The 21,808-nt window shown below is 48.9% G+C and overlaps 1 protein-coding gene across 4 annotated transcripts in view; it reads right to left on the bottom strand.

Annotated features, from left to right (window-relative positions):
- The window catches only part of Coq5 (ubiquinone biosynthesis protein COQ3, mitochondrial), a 37,840-nt gene that overhangs the window by 10,184 nt on the left and 5,848 nt on the right, over positions 1–21,808 (bottom strand). For 2 of the 4 annotated variants that reach the window (XM_077652905.1, XM_077652906.1), the window contains exon 7: positions 2,149–2,270. In XM_077652905.1, coding sequence (XP_077509031.1) covers positions 2,169–2,270 — 102 coding nt within the window. In that variant the 3' untranslated portion in view covers positions 2,149–2,168. Of the gene's footprint in view, positions 1–123; positions 427–619; positions 2,271–21,808 lie in introns of those variants that run through there. The other 2 variants (XM_077652904.1, XR_013312446.1) reach the window with 2 other exon arrangements.

Below are 21,808 nucleotides of genomic sequence, written 5' to 3'. Positions count from 1 at the left end.
AGGCCATAGAAAGTGCGGTGTTATGTATGCAGCTGAAAATGACAATAACGGTAGCTAAGAACAAGAGCAACATTTTGTAATTTCAATTTTTTTTGCAATCAATGCCTGGCTCAGTGCAGGGGCTTCCTTTTGTTTTGCTTGTATTGTTTTTTTGTGCTATCAGCATATTTAACCAATAATTTTCTAAAATTTTTGCACCCACACAACTGGCGTTTTTTTCGTTCCAAAGTATAACTAATAAAATATAGTTTAATGCCTTACAATGCACAGTGCATTTGGCACTTCCTAAAGAAATAATGTTTATTTTAAAACACTCAAAATCGGTCTTTTCGCAGTAAGGAGAGTTAAGAAAGCTCATGGACTTTTCACTGCCCTCAGGGGAGGAAAGGGTGGCAGCAAGAGCTGCACACCTCCTCTTTCTTCTCTCTGCAAAATCAATGAGGGGGCCAGGCCCAATCAGAGCACATGTCCCCACAGCACCACTGTCGAGCATGCTAACCCTCATCCCACCCAGATAATGGTCACTGACCAACAACAGAACAAAGCAGCTTCTCGTCATGACAAAGTAAACTTACGGTTGAGGCACCATTTTTACGAGAAAGAAGCGTGCAGCTTCCACTCCGAAATGCGCATTAAAACTTCTACGGTGTATTTTCCACACTGTTCATTTCATTTGGTCACTTCAAATAGTGCGGTTCAAACATATTTAACGTTCCTACTGTAAGATCTTCTCTGGAATGCATAAGAATTTTGTGCTTTGTGCTTATAAAACCCGCTCACCAAAACAGTTCTTCAAAAAACATTTTTCTCAGAAACTTCATTTTGTAGTACTTAAATGTACAGGCAGGCATAAAGCATAAGCATAATTCCAACCAAGCATTTTGGTTGCAGTACATTTCAGCAGTACTCGATTTATGCTTCACTGATCCCAACTAACCTTGGATTCCCCCTTGGTTTCTTGTTGCAATGGCACTAGCTAATCAAGTCACAGCATTCACATTATCAAAGCATTTTTTCAACTGCCGAAGTCATATCACAGTAAGTTTATATTTGAATTGGTAAATAAACTCACATCTGCCACCAGTTTTTCTTCTTTGTTATCACAGTAAACATCGAAATAAGACACGTGCTACAAGGACTTCAACTGCAAAACATTTCTTCATGTTGAATTCAATTCTGTAGTACCATTATTCAGTTTGGATTTAATCTTGTTGCTAAAAGCACAATCTGCACAGCCTTACAGCAATACTGCATGCTTTTACTGCCATTTCTGGTACCTCCTTTTTATATTCATATTGCAACTATTCTTTAATGATTTCTAATTAAGACACAGACATATTTCTCCAGAAGCGGCAGAGGGCATGTCCACATGACAACACGCATCCGTGTACTGATGCGATACATGCATGACTTGAGCCGAAGAAGGCTGGCCAAAGTGCAGGTCTCAAATAAACTATTGGCAGTGCGTCTTTCTAGGCATTTGAATTCAGTTTCAATAACGACAGTGCATGGCACGCATGCAACCTTCTTTATAAATATGCATGCTAACACCAAACACTAACCCCATGTGCTATACAACCTGCATCCTGTTTCTATATATGTTCCGTTGGATACACTCAAGACTCCCATAGAGACTGCGATATGCTGCCCTTGGTATTAATGCTCTCATGATCAGTCCAGTATGAACAGATGAATTTTGCTGCTAACTTCAGTCACTATAAAGTTAACCAGCTAGCTAAGTGCACCAATGTCCCCATTTGTGAGGAAAGAATGACACAACAGTTATAAAACAAAGACTAGTAGGGCTGCTCACTCTATCCTAGAAGATGACAGCAGCAGTTTGAATAACAACATGATTTTTCCTCGCCTCTGTTTGTAAACAACTGCCATTTTCAATTTCTATCTGAAGAATCAAGCAGGTGTCAATGCTAAGTGCCCTGTTAAGCAAAACAGGCCACAAAATGAACTAGAAAGAAAGTGCAATGCCCTTATATGTGACCAGCATTTTATAATTAAGTAGAAATCATGGTGTAGAGCACCAATGTTTCACCATAACACACAGTGAACACACCATAACACACAGTGAATTTCACTTTCACCATAACACACAGTGAATTTCACTTTCACCATAACGCACAGTGAACGCACAGGGCTGCCAGCTTAGTTGCTCAGAGCTTGAAGCCAGAGTGAATTGCTGCAACTCCATTCATTAGATTTTCATAGGTGACCTCCTTGAAGCCTGCTGCCTGGATCATGTCCTTGAAGAGCTCCTGCATCCATACAAAGGAAGAAAACAATCATGGCAATCACCTGTAACAAAGAGCTACCTCAATTTTGCTACCTATGGTACAATAAATGATGCCAGGTTGGTACTGGTCACACTTAAATGCACAGTGAAACCTGGAGCTGACACAGATGCAGGCATGCAAGCACATGTGATCATGGCATGAATATGGCCGTATGAATCAGTAATGCTGAATAACCCGCAAGCCTGGAACCCACTGAGCACTGCATAACTTTCCAAATCAGACAGCACACTACTGCGCAGGGGCATGTGCTTGGGTGTCCACTCATAGTATTTATGCAGATTGTGGAACATACTTGCTGACCGTGAACTCTGTTCAACGTTTTTCATACCACTTTTTTAAGTAGGCATGTCCGAGCGGGGCGTTCAGTGGGAAGCGAGCGGACGCGCTTCACATGGGCTCCGCTAATTTTGGCCTTTTCCGGCAGTCTTTCAATCTTGCTTTCCTGGCTTTTGTGCGCAATCGACGGCGGAATATCAGAGGACCACGAGGATACCGTTTTTCCGGCAAGTGGGACTTTATTTTCGCAATTTTTGTACTTTGTGTGTTCGACGCAGCACGTAGGTGAGTTGAGCTTAACGGCACTAAGCCTACCACAACCGACCAGGCCCACGTCCCCGCGGTGTCCCCACCGGCAAAAGCTGTGAATCATGGATATTGTGGAAGGAACCACGATTACGTCCAAAGAACTCTCAGCACCAGGACAGTGGTTCGCAAGCGAAGGAGGAAGATACGTGCTGCTAGAGAAGAGCGGGCTGAAAACTGCGAAACAGCGAGCACAAGAGAGGCAAGCAGGTAGGAAATTGGTGGCCAAGTCAATCGAGCGTCAGCAGACGCATATTCCAGACGGCGCCAAGAAAATTGTTCTCCGACCACGTGGCGGCCTACTTAAGCTTACCAAATATGCAACGGCACATCTCACAGACATCATCAAAATGTTGGCGGGGATCAAACCACGCGAAGAGAAGGAGGATATAATAACTCAAAATATGAAGCAGCACTCGATTCTCGTCATCATTATGAGTGCAGAGAGGAAGCTCAAGTATGCGAGTTTAAAACACCTCCAGTTCGACGGCAAAAAAGTGGAGACTTCCGCCTACGTGGCCACCCCCAAGTACTGTGGCACGGGAGTCATCCACGGGGTTCCGCTCGAATACTCGATCGAAGAAATTTTGTACCACCTAGACCACAAGGATAACCCCGAGATTCAAGGTGTCCGCAGGCTGGGCAAAGTCTCCAATTCGATCTTCATTCTCTTCCAGGAGAAAGAAGTGCCAAGATGGATTTATCTCAACGGGGCGCCGCACAGGTGCCAGCTGTACCGCGAAAAATACGAAGTTTGCGTTGCCTGTGGCCGTCTCATGCATCGGGAAGACGTGTGCCCGGATCCCGAGAACATCAAGTGCCGTGGCTGCGGCCTCGAGAACCCGTCACGTGAACACAAATGCGAGCTCAAATGCCAGCTGTGTGGCAAAGGCCACGCACTCGGAGACCCCAAGTGTTGTGAACTTTTCTGCACTCCCTACGAAGTCAAGAAGTGCCAGTGGGAGAAGATGAAGCAAGCAGCGACGACTGATGGGGGACATCAGAGTCAACAACGCGAACCCGGAGGGAGAGAAGACTTCAAATTCCACGACGAGGACTCTTTCCTGAAACTGGAAACGAATCAAGGCAGACCACCGCCGCCGCCCATACGACGCTCCGATTCCCGTGCCAGGAGCCAGTCCAGGGGGTGCTAGAGCTCAAGGGATCCTGCCAACCCACGGAGACAAGGTAGGAGCGAGGAGTGTAAGGGTGTGGGTTTTGCGGGGAAGGTCTCCCAGGAAAGTAATCACTGAGATAAACGGGGCGAGGAAATTGAGAAATTAAAGCAAACGGTCGAAAAATTAACAGGGATAGTCGAATCGCAACGGTCCGAAACCTAAAACCTAAAGAAACTACAGACGCAGGCAACCCCTCCTCCGCAACAACCCATCAGAAAAACGACCTCCCCAGCGGCACGTCAACAGCCGCAGGGAGACGACAAGATGGTCACAGAGACGTCCCTCCCGCTACCGGTGAAACGCAAAATTCAAGACAACGACCCTATTCAGGCTATGGAGAAAAGGATTGAAAATTTGGAAAGGTTAGATGCCAAGATGAATTAATTTATGAACCATATCAACATCCAAATTCAAGCTGTCCTCGAGGCTGTTCAGAAACAGGCCGAGGAATGCCAAAGGTTAAGGAATGAGATGGCCGCCATAAACGGGTGGCAACAGAGTATGGCACAGATCGTCTCGCAACTGCAAAATGGCTAGGCACACAAATGAAAATCAAATCTGGCAGTGGAACTGTCGCGGCTTCCAGTGCAAGCAGCCGATTCTGCAACAGTACCGTCCACTATTATACGACACTCCATTGGCAATTGCTCTCCAGGAAACTGGGGGCCCCACAAAATTGTCAGGCTATCAGGCATTTCATAGTGGCAGGCGGGAAAAATCCTTGGTCACAGCGCTCGTGAAAAGAAATAACGCGGCTATTGAACACGATCTAGAGTCGAGAGAGATCGAGAACGTGTTTGTCGAAATTTTAACCGGAAAACAGGACTGTAGTCTATTCCTTTGAAATTTATACAGCTCACCCAGGCAAAGGAAGTTGAGGTTCAGGGCTCTGTTTCCCAAGCCTCTCAAAATTTCAAGCACCCCGCCACTGTTGATAGTGGGGGACTTTAATGCACATCGCCAGGAATGGGGGTACACGCAGTAATGCCCAAAAGGCAGACAGCTGTGGGAGGATACGCATGACCTAGGACTCACCCTGACAACGGACCCCGCAAGTCCAACGAGGGTGGGCAATAGCGTTAGTAAGGATACATTTCCAGATCTGACATTCTCGAAACATGTAAAAGGTTTAGAATGGCATAATTCGGATCAAAATTTCGGCAGCGACCACTACATAATTGTTTCCATACTGAAAGGAGGCCTTATAACGCGCAGGGCTCGCGCGCCGGCCGTCGTTGAGTGGGATCAATTTAGAGATATCAGAAGGGCTCAGGAACTGAAGCTTATCGGAAACATCGAGGAATGGGCGAGGACACTCAAATCGGACATTAGAGAGGCTACAAAAACGCTAGAAGGGGATAACACCCCGGAGATTGCAGACAGCAGTCTTCTGCATATGTGGGAAGCTAAGCAAAGCATGGAGCGTCGTCTCAAAAAGCAGAAATGGAGCGTGGGGGAAACTTCGCGAACTCCACTTCCCAACTATGGTGGAGCACCTAACGAGGCACTGGGTGCCCCCATCACAGAAGCGGAAGTAAGGGCAGAGATTGTAAGACTTAAAACGAGGTCGGCTCCTGGCCCTGACAGGGTAACGAACAAAATGCTCAGAAACCTAGACGATGACTCCATTAGGTATCTAACGGAGTACATGCAGGGATGTTGAGAAAAAGGCGAGCTCCCACAACAGTGGAAGACGGCAAGCATTATTTTCATACCGAAACCAGGGAAGCCTCCTCAATTGGCAAATTTGCGACCGATTTCCTTAACTTCATGCACTGGGAAATTGATGGAGCACGTTGTCCAGACCAGACTGATTAGCTACATGGAGCAGGGCGATCTGTGGCCACATGAGATGGTCGGGTACCGACCTCACTTGGTACGCAAAACGTCATGATCCAAATCAAACATGACATAATAGACTCAAGGTCTAATAATACGAAAGCCCTTTTGGGGCTGGACCTCACGAAGGCTTTCGACAACGTGAAGCATGAGGCGGTCCTGGAAGGGCTGAACAAGGTTAATGTAGGTACCAGGACATATTGGTACATCAAGGACTTCCTGACGGGCAGAACTGCCTACATGAAGTTCCACACACTGAAATCCCTTACAATTGAGCTAGGGAGTAAGGGTACGCCCTAGGGATTGGTCTTGTCTCCCCTACTCTTCAACGTGGCTATGAGAGAGCTCCCCGAGCAATCGGCAGAACTTGAGGGATTAAAATTTAGTATATATGCGGATGATATCACCCTTTGGGTCAACCGAGGAAGTGATTCGGCCGTCGAAAACCTGCTCCAGGCCGCCACCGACATCATAGTCGAGTACGCGGCTGAGAGAGGCCTAGCGTGCTCGCCGCGGAAATCAGAATTATTTATATATAATCCGAAGCACCTAAGGTGCAAGCCACCGTCGGAGATCAAAATTAAAGTGGCAGGTAAGGAGGTACCAGAAGTCAAGCAAATCAGAATCTTGGGCCTGATTCTCCAGTCACACGGGCATAATGACGAGACTATCAGAAGGCCGGAGAATCACGCGATGCAGACCCTGAGCCTAATTAGGCAGGTGGCCAGCAGGGGACGAGGGTGGAAGGAAAGAAATTTGAGTAAACCGGTACAGGCGTACATCTTCAGCCGGGTGAGCTACGCAACACCGTATCTAGATTTGAAAGCGGTGGAAAAAGAGAAGATTGAGTCTCTAATGAGAAAATGCGTAAAAAGAGCACTGGGTCTGCCTGTGTGCACATCCACAGAGAGACTAATGGCTTTAGGGGTACAACACATGGGCAGAATTGGTGGAGGTGGTGCGAACCTCTCAAATTGAGAGACTTAGCACCACGAGGACAGGAAGAGCCATTCTGGCCAAAGTTGGAATAAAACTGGATACAGGTCCCATGCAAAAGGTGGAGGTAGATAGGGAAGTCAGACAAAATCTGATGATTCCCCCCCTGCCAAAAAGCATGCACCCGGAATATAACAAACACAGGAGGCAAAAACGAGCCGAGGTATTAGAAATTAGATTCGGCAAAATTTCAGAACATGAGGTGGCCTATGTAGACGCGGCGGGAGGTGGTGGCGGTTTTACGGTGGCAACGGTTGTCAGCGGCCAGGGCAACCCCATGACAGCTGCCACTTTGCACAAACGGAGCATAGAAGTTGCCGAGGAAACTGCGATTGCGCTAGCTTGCGTTGGAACAAAAGCGAAGTTTGTCATCAGTGACAGCAAAACTGCCATACAAAATTTTAGCAAGGGAAGGATCTCACCCTTAGCGGCCAGAATCCTCAGCCAGAGAAAGTTGGATAGGAAAATTCAAATAATTTGCACTCCGGCGCACGAAGCCGTCCCCGGCAACAAGGCGGCCTACGAGCTGGCTCGAGATCTCTATTGCCGAGTCGCTACAGGGCCCCTCAATGACCGAGGGAGCGGAGAGCGCATGCTAAAATATGCGGAGATCACGCAGCATTATAGATTGGAGTGTAGACTGGTACCCCTGCCAGATCCGAAATTAGACAACAGACAAGCAGTTGCGTGGAGGCGACTGCAAACTTATACATACCCGCACCCGGTTATGGTGAACCACATATTCCCCGAGGTCAGGAGCAATAAATGCAATATTTTTGGCGCGAGAGGGACCCTCGACCACACAATATGGGAATGCCCGTCCTCTCCCGGGGGGACGCACAATATAGACAGTAGAGACACCTGGGAGACCTTGCTGCGCAGCTCGGACCCTGAGCTCCAGCTCCTGCTCGTACAACTGGCTGAAAAGGCTGCTGGGACCCAAGACCTCCCAGCCTGCATCTGACCTGACCTGTGTGTCGGGGGTGGGTAGATCACCTTATCCGTTGGAAAATACAGTTTAATCTCTCTCTCTCTAGGTATGTCCAACCACTGCACTCATACAACATCCCAACACTGCTGCCTTAGGTGAAAATGAAATCAATGACAGAGAAAGAATTGAGACAGGGAGCAGCACCAGCTATAACAAGTCAAGTGGCGCTGCTAAAGCAAAATCTGATTAATTAGGGTGTCAGTATGCTATTGCTAGAGGTAGGACAATTTAAACCAAGAAACATCAATAAAAGTATGCTAAATTCATTTTCTGGAATTTGATTTCAATCGAAAAAGGCCAGGATCGTTGACATGCATGCCACAATCAGCTGGCTATTCAGTACCAGTTATAGTCTGTCACAGGAGAAAATTCTAGGGCTAGAACTAGGAGTACAGTGACACAATGATATTGCTGGATTAAGTACCATGATGATGTGTTTTCAGGTAGTGCTCCACCAATTCAGATGCACCATTGCAAATATGGAGGGTACAGCTCCTTGTCAAGCACTATCTGCTCACACTGTTTAACCTCCCCAAAGCTCTCCACTGGTTGATTAGATTTTAAAACTGCATGTAAGGACAGTGGCAACTTTTGTAACCGTAACACACTCCCATCAACGTAAAACCATGCATACACCGAAAAAAGTGCCATTTTCCGACTTCCTCAATGCTTCAGCAGGAATTACATTGCTGCCATCAGCACATCAACCACTTTATGTGTGGCCACCTCATTCAACGCAGAGTGCAACCAGAACAAACTAAGTGTTTAGAACTAAACTACCTTTTACATTTTTGTCTGCTGGATTTTTAATTTTTGTTTTGAAGACAGCATTACCTCCTGCAAGGCCACCGCACATTGCTGTTCTTTGTGCTGATAACAAACCGTTGTTCTTTATTCATTAAGTGCACATGCTACCACGGTCTTTTTGTGCTGTCAAGCCCACATGCAGCATTTACCATTGCTTGCGACTGTGTATGTGCTATACAGGCATTTTAGAGCTAAACCCAGGGCCTAACACTTGTGCCTCTGGCAGTGACGGCCTTGGAAGAACGAAAACCGGACAGACGACATTACTGGACGAAGTTAGCAATAGTCATGAAAAGCAGACTGAAGACGATAAAATGCTGCAGGATATAAAAAAAAGAAATAGTCATAAAAGCTGACTGAAAATGATAAAATAGGATACAAAAGAAAGACTAACCATAATGGGAGAGAAATACCAATCTCTGAGAATTAAAGCAGATATAATAGTGTTCATACGCTTGCAGAGGCAAAACAAATTGGTGTTCTATAAGGTGGACGATGAGTACAAAAATGTTGAGAAAATTCTGTGGAAAAGGTGAACACCTTTTCAAAAGAACACCTTAAATTGCCCGTTCAAGCGAGGGGCATACAGCGTGCCCACAGGCTTGGTTCCTTCGTGCCAAACAAAATGAGACAAACTCTAGTGAAGTTTGCCCATTTTAAAGAAAAACTACTCACCACTAGTAGGGATAATAAACATCTAAAATTAATGTTGCTCAAGACCTTTCACCAGCCACCCCGCTTAGCCCGGAAAAACCTGATCAAATTTTAAAAGGAACAAAGCTTCCGCACCACTCTTCGCTACAGCAAACTAGCAGCAGCAGGGAAGGACATATACATTTATGACCTTGTCAGAAAACAAGTTGTTCAGTGTACCCCATAGCAACAGGTGCATACCAGCCATGAAGATGCAAAGGCATCCCTCTCCTACCTATTCACTAACAAAAGAAGCATGTTACCAAAACCCAATATCCTGGCTAACCTAATTGACTCATCAGATCCTAATGTGAAAGAATGCAAAAGCATTACTGTCCGTGGGCACCTATGACACTACCTGGAATGCTGTATGACGAATGGTGGCATCACAATTTTGATACGAAAGTCTGGGAAGGCATACAATTGAAGGTGCTTATGTCCTTGGTTCGAATCCCTGTCACAAGCTAGCCTCCAATTTGACTAGCACATGTAAGCTATATGCAATGAGAAATTATATGACACCACTCGATTCTAACACGCACCCAATTTACATGACAAAAAAAAAAAAAACTTGTACCCTACTACACCACAAGCCAGTTTGTACCTCAATCTAACGCGCATGCGATTACAAGACCTATTTTCCCTGAGAAAAGGTGCGCGTTAAATTGGGTAAATACCGTACTTACACGATTGTAAGTCGACCCTTTTTTTTATATTTAAAATTCCGAAGTGGGGAGGTCGACTTACAATCGAAACGAAACCTTCAACTGCCAATAAAAGCAAGAAAAACAATCTATCAGGGACGCTACTACGATGTTAGAAGTTTTTGTTTGCTCTACGGCTCCAAGCGTAGCATTCAGGTATTCCGCGGGCTTTTTGGCCAGGATTTTTTATTTTTTGTTTTTACTGCGCACACCGTTACCCACCGCGATGGTTCAGTGCAACTGAACAGGATACCCGGGTTAGAATAAAAGCAAGAAAAACAATCTATCAGGGACGCTACTACGATGTTAGAAGTTTTTGTTTGCTCTACGGCTCCAAGCGTAGCATTCAGTTATTCCGCGGGCTTTTTGGCCAGGATTTTTTATTTTTTGTTTTTACTGCGCACACCGTTACCCACCGCGATGGTTCAGTGCAACTGAACAGGATACCCGGGTTAGAACCCGACCGCGGCGGCAGCGTTTCGATGGAAGCGAAACGCAAAGGTGCCCGTGTGCTGTGTGATGTCAGTACAGCAGGTTAAAGATCCCCAGGTGGTCGAAATTATTCCGGAGCCCTTCACTACGGCACCTCATTCTTCCTTTCTTCTTTCACTCCCTCCTTTATCTCTTCCCTTACAACTGGGTTTCCATCGATATTTGAGACAAATACTGTGCCACTTCTTTTCCCCCAAAACCAATTTCATTTCATTTCACTCGCGGGAAGGGCCGCTGTCCCGCTGTTCCAATTGTGGAGTCTGCGCCAGAGCCCGGGAGTGTCGCTAGCTGATGGAAGAGCCGCTATTTCAGTTGGTTGCGCAATACGTAACAGCGGCGCTTCTGGGGAATGCCGATGTTTGCTGGAAGAGCCGACGCCCCGACACCGATCACTCTTTGTTTGGTGGTGCTTTTGACTCGACTGCCGGCCGCGTGCTTCGCCATGAGCTCTCCAGGTTCGAAAAGCATTCGGCGCTCATTCACTGCAGCGTTCAAGAGGGAGGCCATCATTTACGCCAAAGAAACCAACAACTGCGCGGCGGGCCGCAAGTTCGACGTTTCTGAACGGTTGGTGCGGGAGTGGTGGAAGCAGCGAGACAAAATTTTCGATTGCGACTCCAAGCGAAGAGGTTTCCGCGGGCCGAAGTCTGGACGCTTTCTGGAGCTGGAGGTCAAGCTTGCAGCGTATGTCACCGAAATACGTGATCGGTCCCTTCCAGTGACATGCGAAATGATCACGCAACAAGCCCGGGTCTTTGCTGCGGAAGCTGGAATACTCCGAACAGACTTCAAAGCCAGCAGGGCTTCGGCTTCAAAATTTATGAAGAGGGCTGGCTTCTCTCTTTGTCGGCGTACTAGTGTATGCCAGAAGCTGCCTGTTGCTTACGAGGAGAAAGTTCTCGCCTTCCATAGGGACTACCTCAAGCTCCGCGACTCGCGGCGATACCTGCTCGGCCAAATCGGCAATGCGGACCAGACTCCCATCTACTTCGACATGACGAGCAACACAACAGTGAGCGTGAGGGGAGCTCGCGAGGTTAAGCTTCTCACGACAGGAAACGAGAAACTTCGGTTCACTGTTATGCTATCATGCTTGGCAGATGGCACAAAGCTCTGACCGTACATCGTCTTCAAAAGAAAAACTATGCCAAAGGAAATGTTTCCGAAAGGTGTGATTGTGCGAGTGAACGAAAAAGGCTTTATGAAGGACGACTTAGTCATTGATTGGTACCATCGAGTGTGGCATTTGAGCCAGGGGCATCCCTCAAAAATCGCAATACGAACCTCCTCGTGCTGGACTCATTTCGCGGCCACCTTACCGCGAAAGTGAAGGCAGAACTCCGAAAAGAAGATACAGATATGCTGGTGATTCCGGGCGGTCTGACGGGGCAGCTGCAGCCTCTAGACGTTGGCATTAACAAGCCATTCAAGGACTTGCTCCGGCGTGAGTACAACGAGTGGCTGGCGGCAGAAGGGCGGGAACTTGCGCCAATGGGGCGCGTGAAGAGAGCCTCCCTGGCGGCTGTGTGCGGGTGGGTGATTTCCGCTTGGGCAGCCGTTCCACGCGATGTCGTGGTGCGGTCATTTAGGAAGTGCGGGCTTTCCATGGAGGACGATGTGCTGTGGGATCGCAGCGGCGACGACGACGACGACGACAGCAGTACCACTGAAGATGACTCAAGTGAGGATGAATAGCCCACCTAAGCAATAAATTTTCGTTTTTGAAGTGCTCTACCGGTGTTTTTTTTTTGGGCATGCGATTGGGGGGGTCGACTTACATTCGCGCCAACTTTTTTTTTTTTTGGACATGCGATTTGGGGGGGTCGACTTATATTCGAGTCGACTTACAATCGCGTAAATACGGTACGGTAAATGCGGTTTGCAGATGACAAAGTTAAGGTTCTGTCATTCTGCTTCAGGAATTACTCAGTATACTGAGATTTTAGTGCTGGCGTTCTTTTACAGCCCCTAAATTTAAAGCAGCAAGGAAAAAAGTCACAAAAAAACAGCCAGTAATTTTTCTCCAGTGAAAACAATGCAACCATAGCAGACACCAAACCATTTCAAAAAATAAATAAATGGTGACTACTTTTTTTCTTAGTATCATGGGTCCTGTATGCTGCCAGAACGCCTGAAGTACTCCCCATCCGATAATATAGAATCAAAAGCCCAGCTGAGGCCCATCCCTGTTTGGGCACCAGCCCAGCCCAGGCCTGCAACTTCAACCCTGGACCTAGCCCAGGCCTGAGCCCATGCAGTGCTCTACTGCTGGTACCAGATGGTAGCATTCATTGGAGGTCCCGGTAGCCACGGCTGGTGAACCGGCGGAGTCAGCTGTCGATGTTGCTGGCCTGGCCGGTTGCCGAAAGTGTTCTCTACTGCACGTGCCAGTTCGCGCTCCCAACTTCATCTTCGTCATCAGCGCCACTGGCGATACCAGCGCCGCTACAGTTGCTCCCCCACATAGCGCGGCGCGTGATAAAGAAAAAGAAAACGAACAGAGTTATGTACAAGTGTCGTGGAGGACCTAGGAACTTGGTTGAGCAAAGAATGTCCAGGGAGAAGAGAAAGTCGGTGATTCGAGCGGGGGTGCCGGCGTTGCGTTCAGGCCTCAGGAGGGTGGACAAGGCTGAAATGCGGTGGACGAGGAATGGCCACAGGGCAGGACAAATCAGAAGGGGAGTGTCCCAGTATGGACGGGTGAAAAGAGCACTGCTCATGAAGAAAATGGTGCGCTAAGAAGTGATGCAGAAAGAATCGCAGCTGAAAACAGAAGTGTCTGGGTGGCAGGGGATTTTGGTAGACGGGCAGTAGACACTGTTGTGCGTGCAAGTTTCAGGTGGAAGGGGCGGCACTGAGCTGGACTGAGGTGGCACAGAGCACGTGTTATGGGAGGCACAGCTGGGAAGTGGAAACGGCTGGGCTTGCAGGAGGCCAGATTGCGGAACTGCGCGACTGCGGCCGCTGAGGTGTCCAAGTGGATGTGAGACCGAGGGCAAAAGCGGGCTGTGTTGAGTTCACAAGGGGACTGTGCAGAGCGTGTGTACCGTAATTCACAACACAGGTGGTGGGAGAGCTGTGGCATGATCAGCGCCCAGGTGTTCGGACGTGTCGTTTGAAACTGGAGAGTCGGAGACTACGGGGTTGTGCACTGGGCGTGTGGCTTCCCTAGATTTATTGGGAGAGGAGCACTGGAAGGGGCCGATGGAGAAAACTGGGGAGAAACGGCAGTCCAGGAGGAGACAGCCGGCTGAGACTGTCGGCAAGGGACCGACGCTTGCATGCGTTGCCCTTGCCGAACCATGGGTTGGGGCTCATTTGGTGGTGGCAACGGTGGAGAGACTGGTGTGGGGAGGGGCTCCGACGTAGAAGCAGGCGGAGAGAAAGCCGAAGCAGCTTGGTGAGGGAATGTGGCCAGGGGTGGTGAGTTGATTGGCGGCACAGCTTCCGAGTCAGGAACAAGAGCGCAGGAAGGCGGCAGAAGCTGTAAGCCAAAGTACGCCGTCAGGCCCTTCTTGAAGTCTGCGTAAATGTCTGGGCCAGGAGGCGGCAACTGCTGCTTTGCCAGGAGACTGAGTGGGATTCGCAGCTGGCGTGCTGATAGCGCAGCAGCTGGCTGGACACATGGTTGACATGAAAGTGCGAGTCCAGCAGCGCCAGCCAGAAAACAGGGTCCCTGGCATAAAAAGCGGGCAGGCCGGGCAGACAAGGAAGGAAGGAGCTCTGATACGGCTGAAGGAGCTCACCGGATGTGATCGTAAGTGCGCACATGGCGGCGAGAACAAGCTGCCGAAGACCGGGCGCGAACAGCGGGCGAGCAGCGGCAAGGCTAAGTGGAGGGACAGGATGGGCAGGAGCGCAGAGCCGGTGGGAGCGGCGTTGCATGCATCGAAGCTGTCGTTTGGGGTCACCAGATGTGGAAGGTGAACCACATTTATTGGAGGAACCCGGTAGCCGCTGCTGGTGAGCCGACGGAGCGGGCTGTCCAAGTTGCTGGCCTGGCCCGTTGCCGAAAGCGTACTCTATTGCGCGAGCCAGGTCGCGCTCCCAACTTCACCTTCGTCACCAGCGCTGCTGGCGATACCAGTGCCACTACAGATGCTTGGTGCGCATGCTGAAGGCTTCTGCAATGCATATCAGCGCCACACTAAAAGCCAATTATGACGTCCTTGATATACACAGTGGGAGGTAAGTCCGTCGGAATGTGACGGTTGCAACCATAGTCTCATGCCGCAGTAAGAAAGCAATGGCTATAACGAAGAAATCGTGGGGCCCCTCAACTTAGTTATAACGAGGTTCAACTGTTATGAATCGCTTGTGCTAACAAAGGGGCCAAAAGAAACTCTTTGTCACTTTGACTGCTCAGGGACGGACACCACATATTCAGCTGAAGAAAAAATTAATCCATAGGCAATAATAGGGTGAAAATAACAGGGGTGGAAGCAGGCTGAAGCATTTTGGAGCAGTTCACGGAGCAGTAATACTAATGCCATTCTGGAACAACTTTGGAGAACTAAAACATGTTTTGGAGCATGATTCTGGGGTAGAATACCTGTAATAATTGCAATTTTATATTCCTGACTGAAAAAAATGCAACGAAAATCCTCTTTATTCAACATTCAATTTGCTTGTTGGAATTACTTGTTAGATTCCAGCATGGAATCTATCGTTCTGAAGCGCTCAAGCACTGCTGACAATTTGGAATTCACGTCAACAAGGAGCACATTTCCATTTTCCACTTTGTCCATGTCCTTCAATTTTACTCCTGTGCTGATGAGTTCCTTGGCACTGGTTAATAATGCGTTCAGGGAGGATAGGTGGCACTACTGGTTGGCCTTTTCCTCTTCCAGCTTTTTTTTCTTCCCTGGTTTCTGCCAGTGGCTCCACACATTTTCGTTTGCGTGGTGCTGATCCTTCTTCCATTTCAACACGTTCGCAATAAGCCCTGTATGACTTTCTAACACACTTGAGATGATCTCTAGTGATTGGCACATTCGTGACGTCAGCCCCATAACGCTTCAAGTATGCTTTTGTTTGACAAAGGCTTGACACGCTTGCTATAGACAAAGAGGCTCGATGGTGAAGCGCCTGCGTGTTTTCACTGAGTCCTCTCTCGCAGTCTGCATTGCCATGCGGTAAGGAAAGAATGCGGCCTTTGCAAGCCTTCCTAGTCTTGGATATTTGGGTTCAACAGTGGGCATTTTCAGTGCAAACAGATTCACCCAGTGTGCACCATTTTTTTAAATATCCCAATCAGGAATTTCACACGCAAGGCGCAACCACTCATCAGTTAGTAATGATACTTCGTTGGGAGGCATGACTTGTGGTAGGGCATTCCCAATGTAGCGCAGCGATGTTGTGCAGTGGTCTCCTACTGCACCAGGCTTCAAAAATCTAATGTGCAGGATATATAAAAAGCTCTAGCCTTGACGTGGAAAGCTTTTTTCTGAGTTGGTGTCCAAAGCTCCACTTCTTCCTCAATATCTGAGGCGAGCTCAGGTTCCACTTTCCAGTTAGCTTGCAATAAGGGAGTAATTACTCACTGAGGTTTCCACAGTGCAGAAAAAAAAACCATAGGCTTTGGTAAATTTGATGGTAAAACATCGAGGTGGCCGGCGCGGTGCAGTTATGGTGCAATATTGCGTTTTGGAGCAGGATGGTGCAGGGAAAGCAGTTTGGAGCAGGATGGTGCAGGGAAAGCAGTTTGGAGCAGGATGGCGCAAATGGCACACCACTTCCACCCCCGCATTAACGAAAAAAAAACCTAGATAAATCTGTTGTCAAATAAATGCTACAAAAACCTACGAAATTTTTAAGAAATAATAACCGAAAAGTCCAACTGCTGGTTATCACTTCAGTGCATATCTCCCAAGGCATCAAGGAAAAATGAGTGAGAACAAACTCGCGATAGATACGTGCCCTCAGAACAGAAGAACCCTCTCCCCTTGGTTATTAAGGGGACATTGAGGACGAATTGAAGTTGGCCTGTATCGATAGATCACCACATAGTAACGAAAAAGACAACACTCTTACTAAAACGGAGCTTTTACAAGCTAAAAAAAGACAAAAAATGAAATATACCATATATACTTGTGTATAAGCTGCCCTCATGTATAGCCTGCACCCCCCATTTTCAGCCACAATAAATAAATGAAATGTGCCAAAAACACACCTAGTCCCACAAACTACCACAAGAACGTTCCAAATAGTTTTTCCCATACCACATCCATTATCATCATCATTGCACAACACGATGTCTCCGCGGCTTTCTGTTCCCAGCTTTCACAGTGCCTTGCCCAGCACCATTTGGCCGTAGTTATCCGGTGCTTCGTTCGGAAGTGTGTGGACTGTTTGCGGAATCTGTTATCTGTTGTGTAACAGGTTGTGCGCTTTTGAACATGAACAAAAAGCAATGGGCAAGCGCAGATGGTACGACTGTAGGCTTCAAACTTCAAGTGGCGAAATACGCTTAGGAACAGAGTAAATGGGAGGCCGGGAACAAGTTTGACATCGATGAAAAGTGTGTTGCGGCAGGTGTTTGCAAATTCAAGACCTCGCCGAGACTAGCCAAACCCAGAATGTTTTCCGTGGAAAACAGTGCAAGTTCCCAACACTCGAAGAGGACCTCGTTGAGTATATTCACACTACTAGGAGCAACAGCTTCGTGGTGTCTACAGAAATGATCCGCATGAAAGCAATCGCTACAGCTCAGGATATGGAGATTCGACCTGGGGACTTCAAAGCCAGCTGAGGGTCGCTTCGAAGTTTTATGAAACAGCACCAACTCTCCATCCTCCGTCGAACGACGAATACGAGGACCAAATAATGAAGTTTCATCACTTTGTCAACGCACTTTGGAGGGAGCATGAGTATGCCCTGTCACAGATAGGCAATGCCAATCAGGCCCCTGTCTGGTTTGACGGCCCTGAAAATTGCCCAGTGGAAGCCAAAGGGGTAAAAAGTGTTTCTGTGCGCACTACTGGAGCCAAATGGCAAACGTGCACAGTGATGTTTAGCATCACCGCTGATGGAGGGAAGCTTCCACCTTACATTGTCTTTAAGAGAAAGACTCTGCCAAGAGAGTTCCCCCAGGGTACCGTAGTCCAGGTGCAAGAAAAAGGTTGGATGACCGACAAAACAGTGCAGCAGAAGCCACCAGGAGGTCTATTACGCCGCAAAGCCCCTCTTGTGCTCGACAGCTTCAGAGGGCACCCAAAAGACCGAGTGAAGACTCTGCTGGCAGACTGCCAAACGGACTTGGCTGTAATTCCTCATGGCCTTACAAGCATGCTGCAGCCACTCGATGTTTGCGTTAACCCGCCATTCAAGGCAGAATTTCGGTGGTGTTACATTGAGTGGATGGCTGCCGGCAACCATGGAAAAACTCCAACAGGGCGGCTGAAGCAAGCGTCTCTCCAGCAAGTGTGCACTTGCATTCTGCACGCGTGGCGTTGATTGTCAGCGGACATGATCTCGAAGAGTTTTAGAGTCATAGAGCTGTCAAACGCCATGAACGGCACAGAGGATGACCAGCTTTGGGAGCACGCCAATGAGGCGAGCTCATCCGGCAGCGATGAGAGCCGATGAGCTGAGCTTGTGCAACAGCGATTAGCACAAAGGCACTGATGAATGGTGAAATAAAATGTTCGTATCTGTAGCCAGCTTTTAATTATCTGACACAGTAGTTGCAGTGGCACTACAGTGTATTAATGAGTAGCTATAGGCCTGATTCATGTATAACCCGCACCTGAGAAGATTTGATGAAAAAAGTGCGGCTTATACACGAGTATGTATGGTAGTTGGTACAAACTTTGGGCGATGTTGCAAGTGAACTAAAGGCACTGACCGTTTTTCACAAGGATTCCTGACACTGCCATTCACTTCAAAATGGTGATAATGAAGCCCTTTTTTTTTTGGTGTAGAAGTCAAGTTTAAATGAGCGGCGGGAAAATTTAAAATGCTATTTTTTCTGCAATGAATGTGTCTTTTGCTGTCGACCAAGCTGCAAAACTACCAGAAGCAACCACAGAACAAATTTTTACTGAAAATAAATATAGGATGGAGTAGCCCTCAGTGTCCGTTTAAGGACATCATAGGTCAACGTAACCAGTACACTGCAGGTGCACTTCAACCTTTCACATATTGCAAATCATATGCAGTATGTGGAGTAGAGTGCAACAGAGTTCACAAAAGTTTATGTGTAGCTATGCATATGGATGATTATATCAAGAAGCATTTCCTGCCCACATCTGCTTTGGTGTACTACACAGGAGCTAAATGTCATGCTGCAATGTTTCTAATTGTACCTTCGACTGGTCATTTCAAAGCGCTCTGGAGCACTCCCAAGAGGCAGCAGCACATTCGGCTCGTCGAAATCAGGCGCTCTGACTACATTCAGCTGGCTCGTCCTGAGCGCTCACCTCCCGGTCAAAGCGCCTCGAGGCTGGGCACTCTGGGCCACGTGGGTGTTTCCCACCAATCGCAGCACAGTGCCAGCATGGCACAGCAGCGATATGCGATATAGCGGGGGCAGTTGACGGCCGACGAAATGGTTCTGTGACAGTGTTTTGATGTTCCTGAACTCAAGTACTGCACAAGCTTCAATCCAACGATGTAAATCAGTATCTGCCACAGTTTTGGAGTGTTTCTTCACTGTGCATAGCAGCAGAGACCGCCCTGCTAACGTTTGTGATTGCATCAACGGCATTTGAAAGTATGGAAAAGGCCTAGTACGAGGAGCCTTCTGCAGTGTTTTTGCATGAGCCCTTTTGGAAGAGACAACTTTGTGGCTCCGCTCTTGTACCTGTGCAGTGTGGGGACCTGCCCTGCAGTCCCCTGTGTTTGCTTTACCGCGAGGTACCGTGCAGCACCAGCCTCACCTCGAGGAGGAACGCATTCCCTTGTCAGTTACATTAACTGTAAAGAGAGGGTGCCAGCGTCACTGCGCGAGAGACTGCTTGAAGCCCGCGCGCGGGAGAGGGCATGACGCTCTTCGGCTGGCATCATCAGGGCGAGCGGACGTGTTGCTCGCGGCTCTGCTCTTCACCGGTGGGGTGTGGAAGCGGGGCGAAGACTGGTTCCCGTACGTATCTTGTCTCGTCCAGGCCTTGGAGTATCTCTTGCCCTAGCGTGAGCGAACATTCGCTCCTAACCTTGCTGGTAAGTGGGACGACCTTGATTCATTAGCGTACCTTGTTGCTAGCTGGTGTTATTGTTGCTGTAGCAATAAATGCCTGTTTGTGTCAGCCAATGCGTCGTTCCTTTGTTCCCTCAGAGCCAGGCCCGCCGTGGTTGGCGTGCGCTCGGTACCGTACGCGATCACGGGGTGGGGTCTGGCGGCTTTGAACCGTGTCAGCCACGATTAAGTGGGGAGAACATATTTATCTCCCCAATTCAACCTCAAATCTGGTGCCCAACGTGGGGCCCGCTCTTGGAACATTGGACGACTGTCGGTTCGGTTCGAGGAACGTTCTTTGTCCGAACTTGACAAGTGCTAGGCCTAGAGTGAATTTTGATCGCTAGGACCTGCGGCATGCTTTCTTGAGTGCGAGGTGTATTGCGCTGCAACATGTTTGAACTTTTTGACAGGCTCAGCACATTTTTCCCTGGAGTTTCTTCTCGAGAATCACTTGGTCCGCATCGAGGGAGCACGAGGCCTAGTGCCCGCAGAGTTGCCGAGCCCGAAGCGAGCGAGTACGGAAGCTGCATGGGTGGTCTGAGTTTCTGTATATATTTTCTCTACTGCCTCTTTTTCGACTCAGAGAGTCCGCGGCTCCGGGAGCCGGGTGGCCTGGGGCCACGGGTGCTGCTATGAGCTCGCTGGTATTGCAGCTCGGCATCGGGCACTCTGACACCGTCCTATACGGTGGGCGCCGACCGCTCAGAAGCTGCTTTGTACAGTGAGCGGGGTAGGATCACCCCACAAAGCTGATGTCTCCTCGAGGCTGAGCGCACATAACCTGTTTTGGGTCTTTGTTGTGGTCACGGTCATGGTCAGTGGTAGTCAGGCCTGAGGCTTTTCCGAGCTGCCTGCACCACGCCAGAAGAGACACGACCACCAGACCGTGTTGTTGACAGGGGGTGCACTTTGCTGCCTGCCTGTTTTTTTTTGTAACTTCGCACGAACTGAGCAGTCTCGTTCAACTCAAGAAAGGGCTTTGTTCACTCAAACTTTGCGTTTGCACAGCCGCCCGACACGTTTTGCTAGCGAGGTAAGCATTGAGCCACGAGGCCCTTGCGGATGCCGTTTCCCCTCCCATGACCTACGTTAAAGGCACGCCGAGAGCGTTTCGGCAATTTTGCAGATCCGGTGGAGTTACCCAGGCTTGCTGTCCGGTGCACATCGTCTCGCTGCCACCTGCTGCGACGGAGCAGCCTGTATCCTGTTCGCCGCATCCATCCGCGGCAGGTGTGGCGAGACCAGTCAGCAGTCACCTCTGGCTGCTGTTGCCCTGGCGACTACTGCAGAATCCTGGCCTGCAGTTTTCCCATCGGCCTTCTATTCGCGTACCTGCGGACACGGTAGTCTGTGGGCCATGCGAGTCGTCCCAGCGGAGACCTTCACATTGCCTTCGGAACACCGCGGAAGTCTGCGTGGATGCTGTCGGCGTGACCTCCGCTGCAAGATGTGCCTCAAGGACATGAAGACCAGGAGACTCCTCCATAGCATGTACTCTCAGGTGCGTGGGTCTATTTAAGGTTGGGGGAATGTGGAAACCTGCCCTGCAGGCCCCTGTGTTTGCTTTCCCGCGAGGCACCGTGCAGCAGAAGCCTCACCTCGAGGAGGAACGCATTCCCTTGTCAGTTACATTAACTGGCAAGAGAGGGCGCCAGCGTGGCTGCGCAAGAGACTGCTTGAAACCCACGCGCGGGAGAGGGCATGAGGCTCTTCGGCTGGGATCGTCGGGGCAAGCGGACGTGTCGCTCGTGGCTCCGCTCTTCGCCGGCGGGTCAAGGAAGCGGCGGGAAGACTGGCTCCCGTACGTATCTCATCCCATCCAGGCCTTGGAGCATCCCTTGCCCTAGTGTGGGCGCACATTTGCTCCTAACCTTGCTGGTGAGTCGGATGACCTTGATTCATTAGCATACCTTGTTGCTGCAGCAATAAATGCCTGTTTGGGTCAGCCAACGTGTCGTTCCTTTGTTCCCTCAGAGCAAGGCCCGCTGTGGTTGGCGTGCGCTCGGTAGCGTACGCGATCATGGGGTGGGGTCTGGCGG

Source organism: Amblyomma americanum, chromosome 2 (genome assembly GCF_052857255.1).
Source record: "Amblyomma americanum isolate KBUSLIRL-KWMA chromosome 2, ASM5285725v1, whole genome shotgun sequence".
NCBI classification, from domain to species: domain Eukaryota; kingdom Metazoa; phylum Arthropoda; class Arachnida; order Ixodida; family Ixodidae; genus Amblyomma; species Amblyomma americanum.
Note: the sequence above shows the minus strand (reverse complement) of the source record. Positions and strands in the feature narration are given on the sequence as shown.